The 23,278-nt window shown below is 33.2% G+C and overlaps 1 protein-coding gene across 1 annotated transcript in view; it reads right to left on the bottom strand.

The window, feature by feature from the left end:
* Positions 1-3,701: 3,701 nt before the first annotated feature.
* The window catches only part of SNTG1 (syntrophin gamma 1), a 137,015-nt gene continuing 117,438 nt past the window's right edge, over positions 3,702-23,278 (bottom strand). Inside the window, exons 16-17 of the mRNA XM_026045924.1 lie at positions 16,988-17,098; positions 3,702-8,956 (exon numbers count right to left, since the gene is read on the bottom strand). Coding sequence (XP_025901709.1) covers positions 8,798-8,956; positions 16,988-17,098 — 270 coding nt within the window. The 3' untranslated portion in view covers positions 3,702-8,797. The remainder of the gene's footprint in view (positions 8,957-16,987; positions 17,099-23,278) is intronic.

The raw sequence follows: 23,278 nt of genomic DNA, 5'->3' as shown, positions 1-23,278 counted from the left end.
CTGAAATAGTTAAGGTTGACATCTATGTAGTGCAAGTAAAAATGTTGAGAACTGCCATTTCTTATATGTTCCAAATGTTTTGACAGCTGGAAAATCTGATGGGTCACCATGCTCCTGTCTCCCTGCCAGTCTTCCACTCTTTACCCACTAAACTTAAAAACTAGTAAGCAATTATCTAAACTATTACATTTTGCTGAGGGAAACCTAGCCTCTCTGTTGTGCATACATTGGATTTCTGAAATGTCAGGCTGGCAGAGGAGGACGATACTTCCACAAGCGGAAGGAGCAGAAAGTAAATTCCTTCTGGGGCACTGGGAGGAAGATGCCCCTTTCTGCAGAAAAAAAGCAGAGAAAGAACTTTTTGCTTCAACCCATGGGATACTTGACACTAGGATCTGCCTTCTGGAAGAATTACAGTTCTTCCTCTTTCTGTGGCGGAAATAACACTCTTTGCCCTTTTGGAATAAGAAAAATGTATCTACAATACTAAGGAGCCTTGAGCAAGTGCCTAAGACATACTTGCAAAGACTGAAAGGGCTGGGCAGAAATTCCGCTTAGAGCAGTGAAGGAGGTACATAAAGGCACATAAAGGCGATGTGTAAAGTACATGGTTAAGAACCCCTAAAGTCTATTGTACAGTAAAATTTGTTCATTTTTTTCTGGAGTAATTGGGTAGAAATATTAACCATAGCACCACAGAGAACTTTTTTTTTTTTTTTTCTGTGATAAGGAAATTAAGTATTTAGTTCTCTATTTATACGAACTGTTGACCTTTAAATGGAAAAAAAAAAAAAAAGAAAAATATTTTAAAATTAAAACCATCTGTTGCTAAGTAAACATAAGCAAATATAAGAATAATAATGCTAAATTACTGGAAAACAAACATTAGGGAACTCTTTAAGTAAATCAGAGATGAGATGTGACTATTATACTATGTTAACTTTTATTGATTAATGCACAGGTAAATGAATTGCAATTCATTTTACATGATGGAAGAATAAATTACTGCAGGGTGTGAAGAGCAAATAATCATGGAACAGAAGCATCATGAACATATTCCAGGATGGCATGTTAAGAAACTTTGATAACATTAATTTCCATATGAGGTCAAAAACTGTGGAGAAGAAGGAAAAGATGTTATTGCATGAATGGTAATACTCAAGAAAATGTCTGCTTACAGAATAAAAATAAGTTTTGTGTGAGTTCATGTTTCTTGGAGAAAATATAATTCCCTTTTAAGTGACAAGGGTAGCTGTGATAGCACAGCTGTACATTTGGAATACATTTTCTTCCAAGATTTTTCTAAACTTGAAATTTTCTAATGCTCTCTTGACCTCTTTTTTTTTTTTAAAAAAAAAAAAAAAATTCTCTTGCCTGTATTTTTTTTCATTGAATCAGGAAAAAAATCCTGTCTTGAGACACAAGAAACAGTGATGTCAGATAGGTTAACTGAATGGCATCAAGACATGAGGATCAAGGATTTTCTCAATACAAAATATTCATTACATTTGTATTTACATGAAACACATTTTTCCTCCTTCTGAAGAGGTCAAAATGTTCAACCAGCTGAAAGATTTGACCAGCAATGTAGACTTCCACTGTACAGAGGAAGGGTGGACTCTTGGCCAGGGCTGTCCTGGTAGGGCTTGGGACAGAGATGGCAGCAACACTTCAGAATGGATCTGAACTCTTATCTCCCCTCTGGAAGCAGGAAAGAAGTGACAAAGACAGTGCACTGCAAACCATCATCCTAAAGACTGAAAAAATGGAAATGTGCTATAAAATAATGCTTTAAATAAAATCAGGGGCTCATCACTCCTATTCTTAAGCATTTCTTCCCTCAGCCAGGGAAAAAGACAAACAAATTTGAACTGAAATTGCCATGCAAGCAGATCTGCTTCTGGTCACTTCATACAAGCTAGTCCTTCTACAAATTTATTTTGCCAGTCCTTCTACAAATTTATTTTGCTCCGGCAGTTTCAAGACTATTTTCAAGTTTTTAAGTATTGTAATTATGTACCAAAAAATATGTTCAAGCAACTGCAATGCCAGTCCCAGGCTCACTGCATCCCTCTTTAAGCATTTAAATGTCAATGATAAAATAATCTGGTTGCTAAAGATGAGCTTAATAGCCATTAGAAAGAGACAGAGGTTTCCAGAATACCAGCCAGATTTTAGGTGAGTGATTTTCTTTGTGGAGATGATCATAATAGAATGGAGTTGTGATGGTTTCGTTTAAATGATCAGATGAACTTAGTGCTGGGAAATAACTTTAGCCCTGCCCCCCCCTTTTATTTTTTTTTCCTTAATACCTCAGACTGACTTTCAACAATACAAAAACTCATACACTGACCGAATACAAAAGATTAGTTTAAAAAATTATTTATTTACTATTATTTTTGTTATGTTCCTTTACAAAAAGAAACAAAACAAAACATAACAAAAACAAAACAGGAGATAGTGTTTTATTAGTGGTACATTAATGAGCTTAAACAACTAAGTGGCTTATGTTTGTCACAAATACATATTACAAACAACCACAAAATTATAACTGAAAATGAAATAAATAATTTGAAAAGCTTTTCTTAAACTTTTAATATTTATAAAATATATAGCACTTTCTTTAACATTTGTTCAGTCTTTTTTCCTCCATAACAAATTAAAATTTATGACACATATTTCAAATATGCTAAGGGATAAAACAACTGAAAATTCAAAATAAACGTGAAACAATAATTGAGCTAAAGTTCATCAATGTATTATTGTATATCCATATTGTGCATCTGCTGCAAAAATAGCCATTTCTTCAGCTAATATACATATTTTTTCTGTATAATATTATAAGATTATTTTTAACCATAAATTTTCACAGATTTTTATGCCTAATATATAACTTATTGATATATACTGAATATCATCTTTTAGTATATACTAATATATATACACTCACACACATATAGATACACATCATGTATTATATATTAGTATATACTGAATAATACAATACTTTCTACGATATAAAGTTGGGATTCCTTTGGACAAAAATACTGAAAGTGGAAGGTATGTATATTACAGGAGGGGACATTGATTAGGTTTTACTATGTCCAAGAAAAAACTACTGTACTGCAATAATATACAGGATCCAAATAGAAATTTCTTCTTTTTTTTTCTATCTCCCCCCCCCCCCCCCCCCAATTCCAATAGCATGTGAACTGCTGCCTCAGATAATTTTCTTAAAAATGGACAAATATTATAAAGGGTATATAATGCAGTTGATCTTACATACCCTATTCCAAGGAGATACTAAAAGTGCACTTAAAAACTTTTTTAATCAGGAAAGCATTAAAACTTAGGTATGTCTTTATTCCCTTTAATCTTAACACTAATTGCACCCTTGAGCACTGTTCTGGTAAGGGATGCTGGCTATTATGCTTGTTATGCCCTAACAGTATTGGAGGTTTGTAGGCTGCCTTACAGGCTGAGGGAGTTGAGTTTTGCTGCTTGTCTGAGCAAAGACAGGCACAGGGGTGGTACCTATGGGAACATAAGAGTGAATATGCACAAAAAGGTATTTGTGATAGATGGGGAGAAAGACATAGTGTGGTGAGGACTGACAAGCACATGCTAGCATTTTTTGTGGTGATGTTCTTCCACATTATCAGGCAGGAAAAGGGTTATGCGGGATAACCTCCCTGGGATTATCCATCAGCCTTCATCTAGTCTTTCTGCATGAAAGACTCACTCCGACCCTTTCCAGAACCAGGTTACTGAGTGGTTACTCCATTCAGCTTCAGCCCTTAAACTCTGGGTGGCCCAACTGGCAAGCTCAGTTTATTAGGGATCCTACAAGCATGTAGGATGCACCAAAGGAAAAAAACAGTACACAGGGCTGACAACATCACCACCAGCATTTTGGAGGGTTTTCTCTTTCAGCTAGCCTGACTGCAATGACTGAGTGCCCACTGGGAGGTGGGACTCATTGGATATGCTTTTGGTTTCGTGTCATCCTAAAAATCCAGGTTCACATACTCCAAGGCTGCTCTGTAATATGAATATGATTGGCAACATGCCAATTGCAGTGTTGCCGTGATTGGCAACATACAGGGTTTTACTTCAAAAGCACTTTCTGATGCAAACATAGCTGCTAATGCAGCAGCACCTCTCCAGTTATTGGAGAGAGAAGATGCCCACCTTCACAGCACAATTCAATCTAAATAATGGTCCTGCCTTGAAGGTTCCTGCTGAGAACCTTAAGCTCTGATTTAGTCATTTAGTAATTTCATTTACTAAGACAGTCACTCTAACTGTCCTAGAAACTAGAGAGGGAATAAAAACGACAGTGATACAAATGAATTAGAGGTGTGATTGCAAAGTAAGACTCATAGCAGTCCCAAGCATTTTAAAATCAGCTTATTTTTTTTACAGGGATTATGCTTTTACAGATTGTAGACCTTGTAGAGAAATGGAGAGTGTGATACAATGATTAATGTTTAATGTTAGTCCATAAACATTTTTGAAAGAGTTCCTTGGAATAGCTGTAAAAAGAATGAAGACTAATCTTTGCTTTAGGCAAAGGGAGTACTATAGGATATGGACATGTAGGGATATAGATGTGTCGCTACTACTGAATTTTAAAAGTCAAAATCTGTACATTCACAAAATCTTCAGCCTTTAAATATCTTGATTGATGTAAGATACATCTTAAGGCATTGAATAAACTAAATCATATTTAAAATAGCAGGCTGCAGCATGTACAACTATCTACCCATGTGTTTAGCTGTGTCTGTCAAAGCATAAAAAATAAATAAATAATTTCTTTGAGATCAACATCTAATTTTGAATGGAATATTTGTCATTAATTTAATCTGAAAACATGTTGGTACTGTTTATTATTATTTTATATTCTTATGAATTCTAGTTTGAGTAGCAAATCTTAAAGAACTTGATCATCATAAGTGTCCCACTTACAACAGGTGTCCACAAACTTCACTTTTTCCTTAATTAACAGAATAAAATGACCAATACTTAAAAACTCCCAATTTTTATTTTAAAGGTGCTCTCATGCTACTGGAATACAAAGTTCTTTTGAAAATTTGTAACTATATTTTTAAACAGACATAGGAAATGAAGCATATTAACTCCTTCACTGATGAAATCGAGAATAAGGTATCTTCAAATTTGAAACACTTTTATAACAAAATTATGCCACCATGATAGCCTAGTTTATGGTTAGTGCTGTGAAAGTCAGATCATCTAAAATTTAATCATAAAGCAAAGTAAGTAAACTTAAATATATTTAGTTATAACTGGGAGTATATATTATTGGTATACTATTTAACATGATTTTAATAAGCACAGTACTATCTGTCTACATGTATAAAGATTTTTTTTTTTAGTAAACTTATTTAAGGAACAATATAATGGCATAAATAGAACAAATTACATTTTATTTTATGGGTTATTTATGGGTTTATTTTATTTCAGCTGGTTTGCATTTTTTGGGTTAAAATAGTTAATTTCGTCTGTTCACAGAGTTTCAAAGGAAAATCATAGTTCACAGTTCATTATAATGGTGTTTACCTTCATAATCACTGGGCTGTATCAGCTTACAAAATAATAGTGTTCATTATTTCTTTCTTTTTAGTGTTTATTATTTCATTACCAAACGAAAGACTGCAACATAAAGTCTGCCATTTGACATATGTATATGAAACTCACTATTCTTTAAAGGCAAATATTCTGTGTGTATTTAAATGAAAAATATAGTCATTAAATATATCTGAAAATTATATTTCACTATTTCAGGATTATCTATAACTCGAAATTTGCCCTCCTTGTCTCTTGACTGAGTTTTCTACTAACCTCCTTTACGAGGGCAAGCTTGGTTGGCAGAATCATCACTCAATATTCTATGAATTCAGTGCCCAGAACCCTGCTGGATGAATAAACCAACACACAGCTGCAGCCAAGGTTATCCTACCATATGCTCTTATAATGCCTCCTATAATGCCTCTTTAATCCTCTAAGTCTAAAACTATTGATCAAGCCCCATCAGTTTAGCTCTTGGAAATACAGAGGGTTTGTTTTTGTTTTTAAAAGAATCAAACAAAACAAATCACAGCACCAATTTACAGGCTACTGTCTCTTAAATATTCTGCACTTAATACTAGTAAAAAAATTCTCATAGATGTATATAGCAGTTCTACAGGCAGAATATGTAACACAGATCTCTAGTACACCCTGGTGGAGTCCAGGTCCTCTGGAATTATTTGATTAGTTCAATTCTCAGCAAAGTGCCATTCACTTAATTTTTCATTTTCATATAATGAAATCCCTCAGTCTACAGCAGCTTGCAATGACATAGCTTCTGTTGTTTGAAGAATATGCTACTTTCATATTTAAGTACATTAAACAATACCACTTAAGACAGCTCTCAGTTACAGTGGTACAGTTGTGCACATGGTATGACCTGGGTTTCACCAGAACCCAAAATATTCAATTGGCTTAGTTTCAGATTCTGTTTATACCATAGGTATGTTTCTTTAGGTCTTAACACAAGCTAACATAGTGATATTTGAATGCAGGGTGTTAAAAGGAAGGAGCCAATTTCAGAGCACAGAGAAGGAGAACTTCTATTAGCAGATATGGGGCTTTTCTCTTCAGTGTTGTCACATCTGTGTCACAATTTGTGTTTCCAGTATATGCTTTCTTGACAAGGGAAATGCCTTAGCTATCATCCTGAGACCATTGCAATTTTAGATTTAAAACATGTGGGGTTTATAATCTCTCAGGAACAAATCCTATCACACTGACAGCCATGGCAGTATTGAATGGCATTCAGAAACCAGGATTTGACTCCCTTATTTATAAAGGATTCATAAAAATGCACTCGCACACACAATACATACTGACTGTGAATATACTGGACTTTGATGATGCTCATAGCACAATGTCATCTTACTCAGCATTGAAACGACTTGGGCAACCGTGTAACCCACATGGCAAGAAGCAAGCATGTACCTCAAGTCATTTGAAAAAAATAAAAAAAGGAGTTCCCAGAAATTATATTTTTCAGATTATTTGAAACTAGAATCAGTTATAACTCAAGGCCACATTTCACATTAGGCCCTGTCCCTAATGCAAAGCAAAGGGACAGGGCCGTGTTTTGTCCCTATGTTTCATTCAATTTTTGTCCTCGTCGTACTTTCTGTAATGCTTCCTTCTGAAAATGCTTTCCCTTGAATTTCTCTATTCACTTATAATTCTTTTATTATATTGAAAAGGATGAGATACATTTAGTCTTTCTGCTACACCAGGCAGATTGTATCCATAAGCCTAACCTGCTACATGTTTCTATAACAAGTCAAAACAAAAAATATACAGGAAGTTTTTATTTGAAGATAGTGAACATAACACTTCCAAAACACTATTTAAAATGTTATGCACATGTTATGCACCAATAGTTCTTATAATTTTTAAATTTCTCTTGTCCCATCTTTCAAAAAAAGCAAATTTTTGCATCATTTCAGCTATATCACATGTATCCATGTCCACTAATGTGTGAAAATTAGCCCAAAATTGAATTATTCTCCAAAATGATTTTCAAATAAAATTTAATTTAAAATCTGCAACTATCACAGATTTCATTATTAAATGAGACTTTTGAACTAATAGTGGTGGTCCAGTGATGTAAAATTTTACTTATTCAAAGATATTATGCATTCTGTCACCAAGTACAGTTTTAAAAGTTACTTAATTTGTTCCTATCTTTTACTAACAATAACTAAAAATAATAACCAAAAAGGAAATCATTAAGAATTCAAAGGGTGGAATCCTTTTTCAAGTATAATGTTTAATGTCTATTTTGCTGAGAGCCTGAGTGGAAGAGAGATTGTGTTTTTGATGTGAAATCAAGATCATACATGGAAATAACGCATTAGATAGCCTGCGTCTGCAACAAATTCAAAAATTAACCCTTGTGAACAAAGCCTACTAGACTTACAGATTTTAATTCTCTACAAAACAAAACAAAATAAAACAAAAAGGCAGGAAATAATGAACAAGAAATGTTACACACCTGTAGTTAATTTATGTTTAAAATTAAATTAAATTCATATCACATCTATTTTTATGTGAGGAAGGACTTATTTATGGGATTTTTTAATATGTCAGTCCAATATGGCTATACCTTGGCATTGTTACTATTAGGATAAAAGAACAAAATAAAAAACAGCAGCATGACTCAATGTACAGACACAAGTATGGATATACAACAGTGCTTAAAGTGCTTTCTTATTTAAGGAGATACTTGCACAAATGCCTTTTCATGCTCATCTCCTTTTCACCATACGCTTGTTGCTTGCTCATGTCATTTATAATATAGTGGTAAGGTATTAAGTTCATACTTAGGGTTTAGTATATTGTCATATAAAAACATCTGAAAACAGGAAAATGACAATTCTATTTGTATATTATTACAGCAATTTGAAAATTTATTAAATACCAAAGTGCTTCACTGCATCATTTACTCTTTTGCTTCCAGTGTTGCTTAAAGCACTATGAAAGTACAAATCATACTAAAAGCATATCCATCCTATTCTGAAGTTTTGGCTAGGAGGATTTACTGATGTCTTGCAGAACAGAGATGAATTTATGATCCCATGTGACCATTTATTCTGCAACATGTCTTGCCTCCAAAGATTGGTTTCCATGTGCACGGTTCACCAAAAGTCTCGATCTCATGAATATATACATTGTTATGTCTTGCTGTTAAGTGGCAGTGTTGTGACGTGAGATGTCAAGTAGTATACTTTGATTTGCCAGTACCAGAAGTTGTGGGAGCAGCGGAAGCTGTGGCTTGACTGCCAACAAACAAAGGGTCCAAACAAGCCACTTTGGCTGCAAAGAATGAGTGGATACAGTGAAGGACTGCAAACAGGTTGGAGAATTCCAGCTCCTGGAAGTGAAAATAAAAAGCTTAAACATGAAACAAACAAACAAACAAGCAAACAAAAACTCTACTAAAGTAATTCCATAAAATGAACAGATTCAAATAGAAGCAATTTTAATAATTTGATATACTTTTGCCTGATATCTGCCTGATAATTCTCTATTACAGTAAGTTGGATGTTGAGCTCTCCCCATTCAATAAATAGTTGTATGAAGAATATAAATCAAGTTCTGAGTTAAATGCCTCCACAGAAATATTATCTGATGAAGGGTCAGGAAAGTCAATACCATATAATAGCTTTTTCCTGTCATGCTGTCATGCAAATATGGCACTGTTAACAGACTGATGTGTACGAAAAGGGAATGAATACACCATATTAGTATACATATCTTTGGGCTTTTTATTCAGCATCTTTGAAAAGATCAGCAATGTTGAGTTCCACATGTTACATTTATCTGTCACTTCATTCTGTACTCATAGCTATTATTTGCTTATTCTGACTCTTTAGTTTTAAAAAAAAAAATAAATAAAGATGTTATTCAAATATGTCTTGGGGCTACTAGGCTACTATTACACACACTATCACACATATTCTAGCTCAATTTTCATTTAGAGTCTTACTGCTATAAGACCAAAAATAGGAACTAACTTTGGGTTTTAAACATACTAGCAACATTTTAAAGAAAGTTTGTTTTCCTTTAATTTACATTTCTTCATATCTCTTCAATATGCTATTAGACTAGTAGCTGTGATGCTTTTGAACACTAACAGGAAGGAAATAATACGCCCTGTGTTTTTACAAATATATTTTTTTGTTTAATTGATCGTATCTGGCCAAGCAAATCACAGGGATTATGGTCTTCTTTAGGTTTTGTTCAGTATGACTTTTTGATGTTGTTTTGATCTAAATTAAAAAATATTTTGATTTAATAAACATTTTCTGTACTGGAAAGATGAGTTACATGAATACATACGTATGTTGGGTTGCAGCGCAAACTTGCTGTCTTCACTGCATTTATACATTGCCTACATTTGTACGTGTGTGTACTGTAAGATTAAGATAATAACAGCATGTCTGTGATGTATTCTATTTGTCTTTTTGTCCAACATTTGTATTTGCAGGTTATCTAACGCCATGAGTTTTGCTTGTTCGCTTGCAAAGTACTCATAACTCTATAAATACACAAAAATTGCTGACCATCTTCAGATTATCTTAATCTGCAATTTTCTATCTCCTGAGGTTTCCTAGAAGAGAACATTTTAAGTAACTCATGGAGACATTTACAAAACTTTTATGTGCAAGTGCAAACAACTACTGGAAAGCAGAAGGTTAAACGTAGATAGTATACATTGATGTAGCAAATGAGTAGAGTTCCGTGCAAATCTATTACAACATCAGCCAATGTCCTTAGGACATGCTCAGAAAGGAAGCTTTAATTGTCCAGGAGCTTCTTTAAATCCCCTGACTATCAGTTCTCAAGAAAGAAGGCTTGGGCAAAGTTTCACACATCTGCTATCTTTACCCATTTAAAATATCTGTTTAAGGATAATTTCATTTTTAGACAACGGGTGAAGCAAATTTTTATATGCACATTGACACAATTTCTGCTGAATGAAATAGGGACCTCTAATTAGAAACTGAATTTAACTCAATACACACAGTCAGTGAGATTTAAATAAAGGCTCTGAGTAATGTCAGCCTGTTTAAGATTTTTTTTTCCTTTTTTTTGTTCCACTCATCAGCTAATCAAAATAACCAATTCTGTGAAGCAGATTTAAAAAGCTGATGATTTGTATCCTGACTGTGCAAGGCAGAAGTCTCAATGCTTTTGTAAATCATATCACTTTCACCAGAATTAGAGGTGCACTGAAAGAAGAGTGGTATTACAACATATGGCCACATACTTTTCTGCTACTCTGAACACCATTCATGTTGTAACTGGAAATGAAGGTAATATGAAACACAGACTGTATGTGCTGAGCACATCCAGGCCTGATTAATGACTGCAGCTGATCTCGCATGAGCTTAATCTATGGGAATGCAACCCATAAAGAACAGCACTTTCCTGGTGGAGCTTAAAGAACAGATAAGAGTTCATGTTCATAGCTGCTGAGAGACAATGTTCTCCATGTGTCTGAAGAACATGCATGTTTACCTCCCAATATGCACTACTGCCTGCAGATAGAGAAGAACCAACAAGCCCTTGTGTATGCCTACCCATATCCAATTACTTTGGTACGTCATTAATCAATTGCTTGTCTAACTATGTTTCCAACCTCCAGGGTATTACATATTTCAAAACTTTCTTCGAATTTAGGTTTAAGCAAATGAGGAGGCCTTGAAAAAGCTTTCAAGACATTAGGATTACTATCTGTAGGGAAAATGTTGATATGAATGCAAAAAAGAAAAAGAAATGCAAACATAAACCACATCTACTTGTTCATGCATAAGTACCAAATTTATTTCAATTATTAGACTGCTATCTATTATTTATTTCAATTTTTAGACTGCTGTCTGAACATTATTTAAATTCTAGTCTTCTAAGTATATCAGTGTCCCTTCTATTCTTCAATTGTCTTTGCAAAGTATCTCTTGACCAAACTACCATCAGTCAACATTGCTGTCACCATATTAGATGTTTCAAAAGTATTAACCTGAACATTCACAGTTTATGCTAAGGAAAATCTATGTCAGTAAAATGTTATGAGAGAAATAATACAGAGAATAGAAGACATTGAGATTTACACTAACTTTCCAAAACAAAATCTGGATTGACAAGAAAAAGAAAACAAGATCAAAAAAGCAGTTATTATCACATATATAAAATATATTCAAGAAATTGCCAAAAACATATTTTCTTTCATCCACATGCAAACTGCTGATATGCAAAAATATCTGTCTCTGATTTGGTCTAGATATGAAAATAACTCATGTGCAAGATGTGGAAAAACTAAAATTTGAATAACAAACATGTAGTTCAGAAATCTGAACTGAGTGCTGTCACTGCAATTGAGCTATCAATCTTTATGAAACCTACAGATGTATACCTAAAATACATTTAAAGCTGATACCCTAAAATCAAAGGGTAGTGGGAAGTTCACAGAAAAAAAAATCAAAAAAAAAAAAGAATTAAATTAAAATTTATTTTAATTTAATTAAGGAAGAGTTATACTTCTTCCTTTACTAATAGCCCTATTTTGTTCTCAGTATTTAAATGACCAAAGGTATGACTGGATCTTCACCCTGATATACTGATATATGTATTCAGCTGTTTTGTAACCCTTAACCAAGGTTTCAGCTAACCTGCGAACAAAAGCTAGTATGATGAAAAAACTCTGAAAGTTCAGAAAACGAAAATCATAGACAGAATCTATTTTTTATTATCCTGTCGCCATGTAAGAAAAAAAAAAAAAAAAAGCTTTCTTTTATTGTGCTCAGATGTAAGCTTTTTTTTTTTTTTTCTCTCAGTTCAGTTATGAAAGCTCACTGCTCTTCTATTTTACTAGGTATCAGATCCTCCTAATTCTAAAGAAACACTGAAATTCTTAGTTTACAGAAAATATTTATTTGTGCATTTTTTCTTATAAAAAAAACAAAAGAAAATTCCATGCAAGAAGGAAACCAGTAGCGATTTTATATGTATACTCTGAGATTTAGCGCATATAAACACTGAAACAGAATCACTTGTAAATTGAAGATAATCTGCATTTGGGGCAGAAAAGGATAAAAGGAGCTTCCATTGCAACAGTCCAAAAATTGCCAACTCTAATTGAAGAATACTGGGCACTCTGAGTAGGTAAATAGACCTACTATATGGACTAAGGTCCATAAATTAATTCCTTTCTGTTTTACGTAAGAGGAATAATCTCTGATCCCTTGATCCCTTTTTTTTTTTTTTTTTTTTTTTTTCCCCGCAATGAAATCCAGAAATACGGTAAGAATGAAGCAGAGGGTCACATAAACTCCATGTTCTCCCAAACTGACAGCTCTATTTTGCAGCTTTCAGACAGAAAAATTCTGTCTTGACTGGACAAATTTGTGTAATATCTCCTGCTGAGTGACAGCTGGGAAATAGCCTAGAGATTGGAGCCTCGAAGGGGTATCAGTGATTAATGTTGTCCTAAGACTTTTTCTCCTCCAAAATCACTTAGGCTTGCCTTGGAGTTTTTCAAAGTTCGGTGGTTGCATTCAGGCATCCTACCTTAAACCCACTAGCATGACCTATGGCAATTAATGCTCAGCAGAATTGCTAAAGTCTATAAAGACACATAAAAATATTTATAGAGAGACCAAATAAAAGCATCACTATAAAGTCTCTGTAGAAAATTAAACAGTATTTTCAGAATATCTGGGAAAATTAGTCAAATGTTTAAATATGTTAGGTGACTTTAAAACTGAAAAGTAGCATATCTGGTAAGGCTATAACAAACCATAGAACATTGTGTATCTCTGAACATGTCATTTTGAATTTTGCTAAGTCGGGCATGAAGTGTTCTGTTAAAATCTTTGATAACACTATAAAAAATATTAGGATTATTAGGAATATTAGGAAGGAATATTTATCACTACTTTAGAATATAAACTCTGGTGCCAAGTCTGCTTTTCCAAAAATATGGAGAAAGCAAGACTGACTTTGATGAAAGGATATAGTTCTACATTTTCTCTCAGATAGCATTTTTCTTTGATTCTTTTAACATTATTAGTAGTAATTCTGTATATTCCACTGGAATACAAGGGAGATTTTGGGCATACTTGAAGATAGTATAGCTAATATTTAAATGCTTCTGCATAACTATTCAATTTTTCCTAGGTAATACCAACCTACAGCTCTGAATGTATTTATAGAATATTAACAATTTCATGGAAGATTTTGAATCAAATCGACATTTAGATCACACTGATATTCTTCATTCTCTAGATAACATAAATAAGAATATCTAAAGGATATTCTTGCACAAAAACAGCATAACAGTCACGCACTTAAGGGACAGCATCATGAGAAGATAAGCAGTACTGCACACAAAGGAAGAAAGAGAACATTTAAATTTTGATCTAACTTGTATTTTTATGGGAAAGAAGTGTATAATGAAACCAGCATTTTTTTTTTTTTTTTTTCTTTTTAATTACCATCTGTGACTGGGTCATCTCCTATTTGCAGAGTATAACTGAATTATGGTGCCTCAAATGCATTAACGTATCAACTCAGTGTTATATCTGAAACTCAGAGAAAAACAGGCCTGGGAGACAAGAACATGAGTCTCAAATCATGCATGCATACACTATAGCTGTGTTGGCATATAGTGTAATGATATTAATGATGAAGGGGAAAAATGTAATCTCAGTTCTGCTGATTAAATTAAGACTTATCAAAATTATCTGTAGGGCCCTGCTTCCTCATTACTGTGACGAAATGCAACAGTGAAGAGATCTAATATGTTGGGCAATAGTCCTCAGATTTAGAGAGTTCAGGCTGTGAACTTTCATTTCATTATACTCTGGCTACTCTTCGTATAACATATCTGGGAGAGCCAAGAAAATTATCTTTCCTAAAAAGTGTTGCCCTATGCAACCCTTAAGACAGTGCGTCCCCAAGCCGCCTACAGTACAGAGTGGCATTTAACAGGTGATGAGAGCTATAGCTATGAATATTCATCACAGCCTCTAGCAGATGTTTTAGAATATCCCTATCATCTGATTCCAAATGAAGGCTGCATAGAGTATGCATGAAATCTGGCTTTATAAGCATTTCTGAAAATCTGATTAACATTTCTTGATGACTAGAGAGTTCCAAAAATAGAGATATCTCTAGGTATCCAGTGCTAGTAATATCTAAAAATAAAAAGGCTACCACCTTCTCTCACGCTGAACAGTACTTTAAACACATGAAAGGCTCAGTATATACTGATAGAGATCACCGAAATAATTTTAAACTGACCAAGGTGAAAAAATACAACTTCAAAGTAATTAAAATTCTTTTTATATTCAAGGTTATCTTTATTTCTTAGATTAAGCAACACATGTCATATATAAACAATTTGGAATAGTGCAACAGTATGTGAGTGCAACAGCACCTTCCAAAGACAACCTGGTAAGACATTCATTGATCATTTTGTAATTTATATGTTTCAATGAAGAAAATTAAATAAAAGTAATAAATGCTTATTTCAGATTTGATCAGTAAGGAAGTCTAAACTCATATTAAAGGGAAGCAATTTGGAAATGCAACAGCACATTAATATGGATGCTAATAAATTTTTATAATTTTCTGCATGCATATGGTAGGGGATACAGTCTCTACCTTCATCAAAAGCTGAGAAAAATCTGTTAGAAATGAAGTGGTATTCAGTGTGAGTGAGAACAACAATCGGTACCATAAAGGTACAAGGATGTCTCAAAAGGAATTAAAAATATAATTTAAAAAATGATGAAAACTATGATACTTCTTCAAAATGTAGATTTTGTACTATGCATTGTGCTAAGTATATTAAAATGTATTTTAAGTTTATTGAAAATAGAAGCATTGTCACATTCTTGAACTGCTAAGTAAATTCTGAAAAAAATACTGCATCATTAATTGCTACTTGTAAAATCTTGTGTTAACATAAGGAAATGGAGACAGATAACATGAAAGTCATGATCAGTTTCACCTTGCAGCTGTGCTCAGAAGCATGATAAAAATTTCCAGTTGTTTGCTTAATAGAAAATATTCCTCATGACAGTCAACTGTCAAGCTATGGTGTCTCATTGGGAAAGAAAAGAAATTGTGTACTACTAAAACAATTGAAAAGGAAATAATAAAAAATTATCTTTGCAAGGTAGTAAAACATAAAGGTATGGAAAAGGACCTTCCATTACTCTTCATTGCTGTTGATTTAATGGGAGCGTTTACATAATTTTAATGTAGTATGTATAAAATTCAAAAATCAATTAAATAGCTTTTAAGTGGAAAAAAAATACAAATCAAAGTGATATGCAGAAAGGGAAAAAATACCTGATTGATGTTCATGAACTAATTTATCTCACATCTTCCCTCAATATAATGCATTTCACTCACACACATTATTATGCAGCTAACACCAGAGTTTTAGAGTACAAAGATACAATATATTTTTAACCACAAATTAATTAATCATTTATTTTCTTTTCTTTTTTTTTTTTTTTTCCCAGAAGCCTACTGTTATTACATTCATCCATCAATTTTGGCTCTGTCACAGACAAGAAACCTAACAGAGCAAATTCTTCATCAAAAGTGAGGCTTAAAAGGTGGACAAAAACAAAATTTTGTTTATACAAACTCTGGGATTCTATTCAAAAATATCAAATTTCTAATCAAAAATATCAAATTCAGCTCCAATTATCAAAGTTCTGGAAAGATGACTTTTCCTCACAAATACTGTTATAGTAAATGCCGTATTCTCAAGAGACTTAAGTCAAATTAGTCATAAATATCTCTTTGGTGACTTTTTCTCATAACTTAACTGTAATCAAAAGCACAACTGAAAACAGTCGTTTTTGATTTTGAATTTGACACAGACACAAAGCTTTATCGAAAAGTAAAGAGAATAAGTGTTTATTCCAGACCTTTTTACTCTAAGAAATAAAAATATATCTTAGAGTCTCACTTTTTTTGTCTGCATACAGACCTAAGGATATATTTTACAGTACTTCCTTTGTTAACTACAAATACCAAGATACGAGTACAGATTGGAAGGGCATTCGCACTCTCAGACATTTTTATCAAAGAAGTGAGTTGGCAAATATGCTTAACACCACATCTAGAAAGCTTTTTGTTTGTTTGTTTATTTTGGATGTGATTACATCTTTTAAAAGTACAATAAGCTACCAAAAATCCAAACAATTCAATTAAATAATTCAACAGTTCTGTCAGTTTTATTTGCTAGTCAAACATTTAACTTCACACACCAATCCACAAGTTTTCAGGAAATTCCTTGACTTACTTGTCTTTTTTCTACCAGCTTGGATAATTGCTTTGAATGCCTACTGTCTAAATAATAAAAGGAATGTGTTGTTTTTACCTTTGCTTCAATTTGCTTAGTATCTAGGTTTTGGAACAAAAATTTGATTTTGCTCTTCCCATCATCTGAAGAACCTTTGAGCTGAGAAAACTTGTACCGCCAAAGTACAGCCTAGAGGAAACAAAACATACACAATCAAGTCAGCATTGCTATTATGGAAAACTATATTACAAAAAGTGGATTTCCTTCCATGGGACTCTTTAATCTCCATATTGTACATAATTAAAACAGTTTTGTGCTATCTTGTCCCTTTCATCACATGGATGTATTTATAATTTGATAGTGTCTGATTAAGATCAGTATGAATACATTTGTGAAATGTACTCAGAAATACCTTTACCTCTATTTAATACCAATTAATCAAACAAACAAACAAAGAGGGTCAGTAAATTTGTCTCGTCAAAAAATAAGGTTAAATAAGGATGTTTTCAATGAAGATTTTTCAACCCCCTGTTTTACCTGAAGTGATAACCTGTTACATAATTCCTCTTTCTATTTCCATAAGCATAAAAAATGTGATTGCATGTGTATAAAATGTACATAATATTGAAAAAAAATATTTATTTAAAAATGATAAAATGACAAAAAGAAACCTGATAATAAGAACTCATTATGAGTTTACATATGAAAGATCTAATAGAGAATTTGAGATCAATAATTCTAAAGCTAATAGGGCCATTCAAGTCATTACATTATGAAGCACATTGTGCTACTGAAGAAAAGACTGATGACTCTCAATAATAAACATGAAATTAATAAAATACATAACTAACTATATAAAAATATTTTCTATGTTTCTATGTTTGTTACATCTAATATGAATTAATCTAGACAAATTATATTTTAAATCCCTTTCTAACGAGAGCAGTAAAGAATTTTGTTCTTTTTCCTTTTTTTTTTTCTTTGTAAGAAGTTGCAGCATTACTGAAAGATATGTTTTCCCTCACAGGTATATTTGAAGCAATGAAATTTTCTTTTGTGGTTTCAGTGGTATTTCACATAATTATAAGGTCATCCTCATTCCTACCATGCTGCTACTTTGAGGAGACATTAATTTCACAGGTGTTGGACAAAAATTTAAGTAATAAAAATTTAAGGCAAAAAATGCTGTTACATTTTTTGTTGTTTGTTTAATGGCCTGTAAATGAATTCCTCTCAGTGGCTCATCTGTGCCCTTTAACTATATGGTTAACAATTTAGTATCTCACTGAAATTAAACAGGATTAGACAGAAGTCAAATTCTCAACTTTCATAAACCTGTGAAGGTTTTTGTGCTTCAAGATGTCTTAATTTCTTTTAAATATTTGGCAAAATTTTATACTTGCCTCAAGCTAAATAATGTTATCTGTTATTGTAACCATCTTAGTAACTGAAAGGGAAAAAGAAAGGCATTATCTTAACTACTCATTAATATAAATGAAAGAAATGAATATGACAAATGTGGTCCATTTCCCTGACATTATTGACATGAAAATTTGTAAGAGTCTCTAACAAAAATTATCTATACTCTGATTTAAAAAAGCTAAGTTCATTTCCACTTTCATATTTTGTGTTTAACAGAGGAGCTCCCAAGAGAACAAACAGAATTAAGGACTTTTTAAAAGATATTTAGAGGAGTTGGCAATTTATGTGAAACTTTATCATATTTGTTGGAAATGCTGCCCTCCTGAGCACACCAATCTTTGCTGCAGTAAATAGAATAGTTTTCCTCATCTTTAAGTGTGTGCAATGCCTTTCCCCTTTCACATTTACATATCCTATAGACAATGAGTTAAAAAATAAACAATACAAAACAGCATACCATTCAGTTGACTGTACATTGTAATCACCTTTTTTACTGATCCATATAACTGAATAAAGCTCATCAGAAAATCATGACCTTTGCCTTTCTGAAGCATATTTGAGAAATGAGAAGAGATAGACCATCTTTGCCATTTTTACATTTCTCAATTGGCTTTTTTTATTTCAGAACAATCATCACAGAAATGTGCTACCATCTCTCTCTTCTAGACATCTGTGCGCTAGCAATAAAGTCCTTAGACGGGAAAGCAAAGTTTCACAGTGCCTGGCTCTATTCTCTATTAGATTAAGACTAAGTGTAGATGAAGGATTCACAGTATTTTTTTGCATTGGCCACACAACTTTGCCACTTGCCTCATTCTCACTCATCAAATAAAGAATAACAGTCATATAAAATCACAGAAATGATTCAGCATCACACTTCAGTTTATGCATAACATCAGGATTGGAGAAGCCTACCTACCAATGGCACTTAAATACACTGCAAAATCAGGTCTATAGTGTGCAATGGAAAAATCCTTCTTCAGACTATACCCAATAAGATAGTATTTGTTCCATCAAAACAAGTTCTTAGAATTCAGAGTACAATAGGCTACTTAGAAGAGGCTGTTATGCCCACTTCATCTAAACTGTAAGGAATAAAAATGCCATAGATAATTTAAGAAATGACTTCCAAATATAAGCGCTAGCTGTTTCCTTTGAGTGGTCTTCAAAAAATTGCACACATTTTTCTCTTAAGTGTCCACATGAAAAAGAATTTCATTTACAAAAGTAAGTGAGGGGAAAATGCTGAGAGTTGAGTTATTAAATGAGGAGTACAAAGTATTGTGAACAGACATATAATTAGGGCTATTTCTTTTGTTGTAAGGAGAGAATATCTGCAGGACAGTTCTTTCCATGTAATTTGAATTGGGTTGAATACTGATCGATTCTGTTACATTCCAGATTCAGAAATATTTTGATGAATACTGGCAACAACTGCTGAGACTCTTTGTTTCACTGTTACCTGCAAAGGAAGTCTAACAAATAATTTAAACCAAATGTCCAAATTCTGGATAGCTAAAGATAGATGAGGTAGTTAAGTATATGCCCAGTAACAAGCATTTAATTCTGTGTCTACTACCTAAGAAGGTACACACTTACACAGCAGATACAGTGATGCAGAATGCTGGGATCTATATGTGACCTCTTTGAAAATACAGAATTTTGGGTTTCCTTGTGTTACTTCTGGTTTCATTTCATCTTTCAGAGGCTTGTAGATACAGTGGTGACATAATAACATAAGAGGCAGTGATTTCACCTGTTTCTACCTTGCATGGCTCCTCATTTTAGTGTCACAGTGCTCAGTGTGCTCACTTTTTAGAATTCCTAAATTGAAGGCTAATTCTCCTGCATTTAATAATTAAGTATCCTTGGGCATTCAGGTCATCATTGTGAATGCCACTGCCAAAGTCTGATGAAGGATTTTTCCATGATTTTGCATATCATCATTCCTCAACCCATTTGTTGAATATTTGCTGCAGAGCAAGAGATAAAATAGATTGATATAATTCTGTACAAATATATAAAATAGACTTCTGAGCAACAGATACATCTGCAAAACATGCTGGCTTATGCAAAAAAAAAGGTAAAAAAGTGTCACATAAACTATTCTCAAATCAATTATTTGTTATCTGTAGTAGGAATACTTACTGGTCTGCAATTTTTTGTTTTCTGTAGTAGAAATACTGGTCTGCAGATGCAATATTACTAAGCTGAACATCCTACTGTGTTCAGTCCAAAGGGTTTCTTTTAGCTAATAAAGACATTCCCTTCAAAGCTTCTTTCTTTGAATAATCTCCAATAATAGTGCTTTACATTAGCTGCAATAATTGTGCTTAACTTACAAAATGGACAGTGTACGCAATATGCAGAAAGCAATATGCTTCAGCACTGGAATAGATTTTATAAGTGGGCCAGATGGGTATCTTTTAAGTATAAATTTCAAACAGATTCAGAAATAGTCTACGGTGAATACTGGCAAAAACTATTAGTGGATAGTTATGTCACTTCTAGTGAGTGACTAGTGTGAGTCACTTCTCAAGTCCAGGTGCTCAACTTTGTAATTCCTTGATGCAAGATCAAAATAAGAACTCAGTGTGCACTATTTAATTGTGTTCTTGGGCTCCCAGTGGAATTCCAGACTGGAGTTGGGACAGAACAGCAAGTCTTCTGATTTAAAAATCGGGGATAAGATTATTAAATAGTCTTAAAAAATCATCAGCTTCACAGTTCAGATGTATATGTTCACATAATTCATTTAACCATTAGGGAAAAACTGACACAACTCATCTATGTATTGAGAAATGCACACCAAGAAGATAGTATCTTTGAATAAGCATCACTGCATAAGACTGAAAACCAAAAAGAAAAATGATTTTCCGGTTATTGTTCATAGATTACTTAGGTTACAGCTTACATGTTATAGCATTTGATGAACTAATTTCAAAGAATACAAGAACACAAAGCAGAGGAAAAATGAAGGAAGTTGCCAAATTATATACAAAGCTTAGTCTGAAATGACATTATATTATTGTAATAAGGATCCTTTTCTTTTGACATATGTGGGGTCAAGATTATATCCCAAAACATTTTAAGGATATATATTTTATTTATAAGTAATCACACACAGAATCACAGAGTCACAGAACGATTAAGGTCAGAAGGGACCTCCAAACGTCCAAACTTGCTGCTCAAGGACGGAAAGCTAGACATTGCACAGGGTGGCATCCAGGGGAGTTTGGAAGATCTCCAGAGAAGGAGACTCCACAACCAAACTGGGCAGCCTGTTTCAGGGTTCTGCCATTCTCAGAGTGAAGAAGTCCTTCCTCACATGCAGATGGAACTTCCTGTGTTTCAACTTATACCCATTATACCTTGTCCTATCATTGGCTACAACTGAGAAGAGTTTGGCCCCTTTCTCCCTACATTCACTCTTCAGGTGTTTATACATATTGATCAGATTCCCTCTCATCCTTCTACTCTCAACCTTCTCTTTCTCTCTCTTTTTTTTTTTTTTTTTTTTTTTCCATGTGAAGTCATCATACAGAACTTATTTATTCCAGTCCTTGTAACCAAGTCCTTATTTTTTAATTCTGCTAGAGGTATTTTGTTACAGCTAACCCAATATTGTTCTTTGTCTATGTTTACTTTATAGCTACCATACCAATGCAATGTAGTACTAGAACAGAGAAGAAAAGCTATCGACTTCCCCATCTGTAACATTTTACAAAAATTGAGGAAAATTATATTGTTGTTTCTCTTAAATTGGTGCTAAATCTAGAACACACATGTGGCAAAAGACCTTAGGAAACATTTTCATGCTCAATACATATGATAGATGGCTGACTGCTGTCATTTCATATTCCTGAACAACCCTCCACAAAATTTTGAGGAAGTATGGATTTTTTTATGATAATACAATGAAAAGAAAGTTTTTTTTTTCCCACCTAGATAATGGAATCAGAGAAATAAAGAATGTATCACAATTATCTCAGTTTAGGATACAAATTTGGAAGGCTCGTTATGGTTTTGGGTCAAGGAGACTGACTTACTTGGAAAAGAACTAACTAAAAATAAATAAATTAATTAATTAAAAAAACAAACAAACAAACAAAAAAAACAGAGCACAATTAGGTCTCTTTGTGTGCTTGCAACATATACATAACTGCATAATTTCATTTACCGGTGCTCGTTTAGTGCTCATTTTCTGCATACTTTGTATGGGCACAAATCATACAACTTTTACAATGTAAAATTAAATTAAATTAAATTAAATTAAATTAAATTAAATTAAATTAAATTAAATATGCCTTTCGCTGCGATATTTGGAAAAAAAAATAAAAGGTCTGTCAGTATTTTATGATTGGATGGCTATATCTCAGATTGGTTGTAAATAGAGTAAAAAATGCAACAAGCTTTATTAAAGGAATAATGTCAGATGTTGCTTTTAAAATACTAGCTTCAATAAAACATTTCCTTGCCTTTTTTTTTCAGAGTCTCAGAAAGTTATAGCTGTCCCTGTCCTTTTCATCATTCCCCCTCTATTTTTTGGATATTTGAACTGATTAAATCATGCTTCTATTCAGCTTTTGAAGTCCAAATTATATTATAAGCATTATAAAATTATTCTAACCTTCCATGTTTTCAAGCCAATGTTTGCTGTCTGACTGAAATAAGTGATACTGCTCATAAGTCACATTAAATCAAGTACAGATCTACACGCTCTCTGGACCCTTATTTTCAAGAATGAAAGTGACTCTTGAGGCATATGGGACACACCTTCATTTGGCTGTTTGTCTCGTATTTAATTGAGAAAGATTGCAGTCTTGTAAAATGACATTTTGTCCATATCAATAACAGCAGGATGGAACTAAGTAGGATAAAAATCTTGTTCATCCCCAGTTACCAATCTCTGGAGAGATTCTTACTACAGAAGAATTATAGTCTAAA

Source organism: Nothoprocta perdicaria, unplaced genomic scaffold, assembly GCF_003342845.1.
Source record: "Nothoprocta perdicaria isolate Ctin4 unplaced genomic scaffold, notPer1 scaffold_417, whole genome shotgun sequence".
NCBI classification, from domain to species: Eukaryota; Metazoa; Chordata; class Aves; order Tinamiformes; family Tinamidae; genus Nothoprocta; species Nothoprocta perdicaria.
The sequence above is the reverse complement of the archived record's forward strand: the minus strand, read 5'-3'. Positions and strand labels throughout refer to the sequence as shown.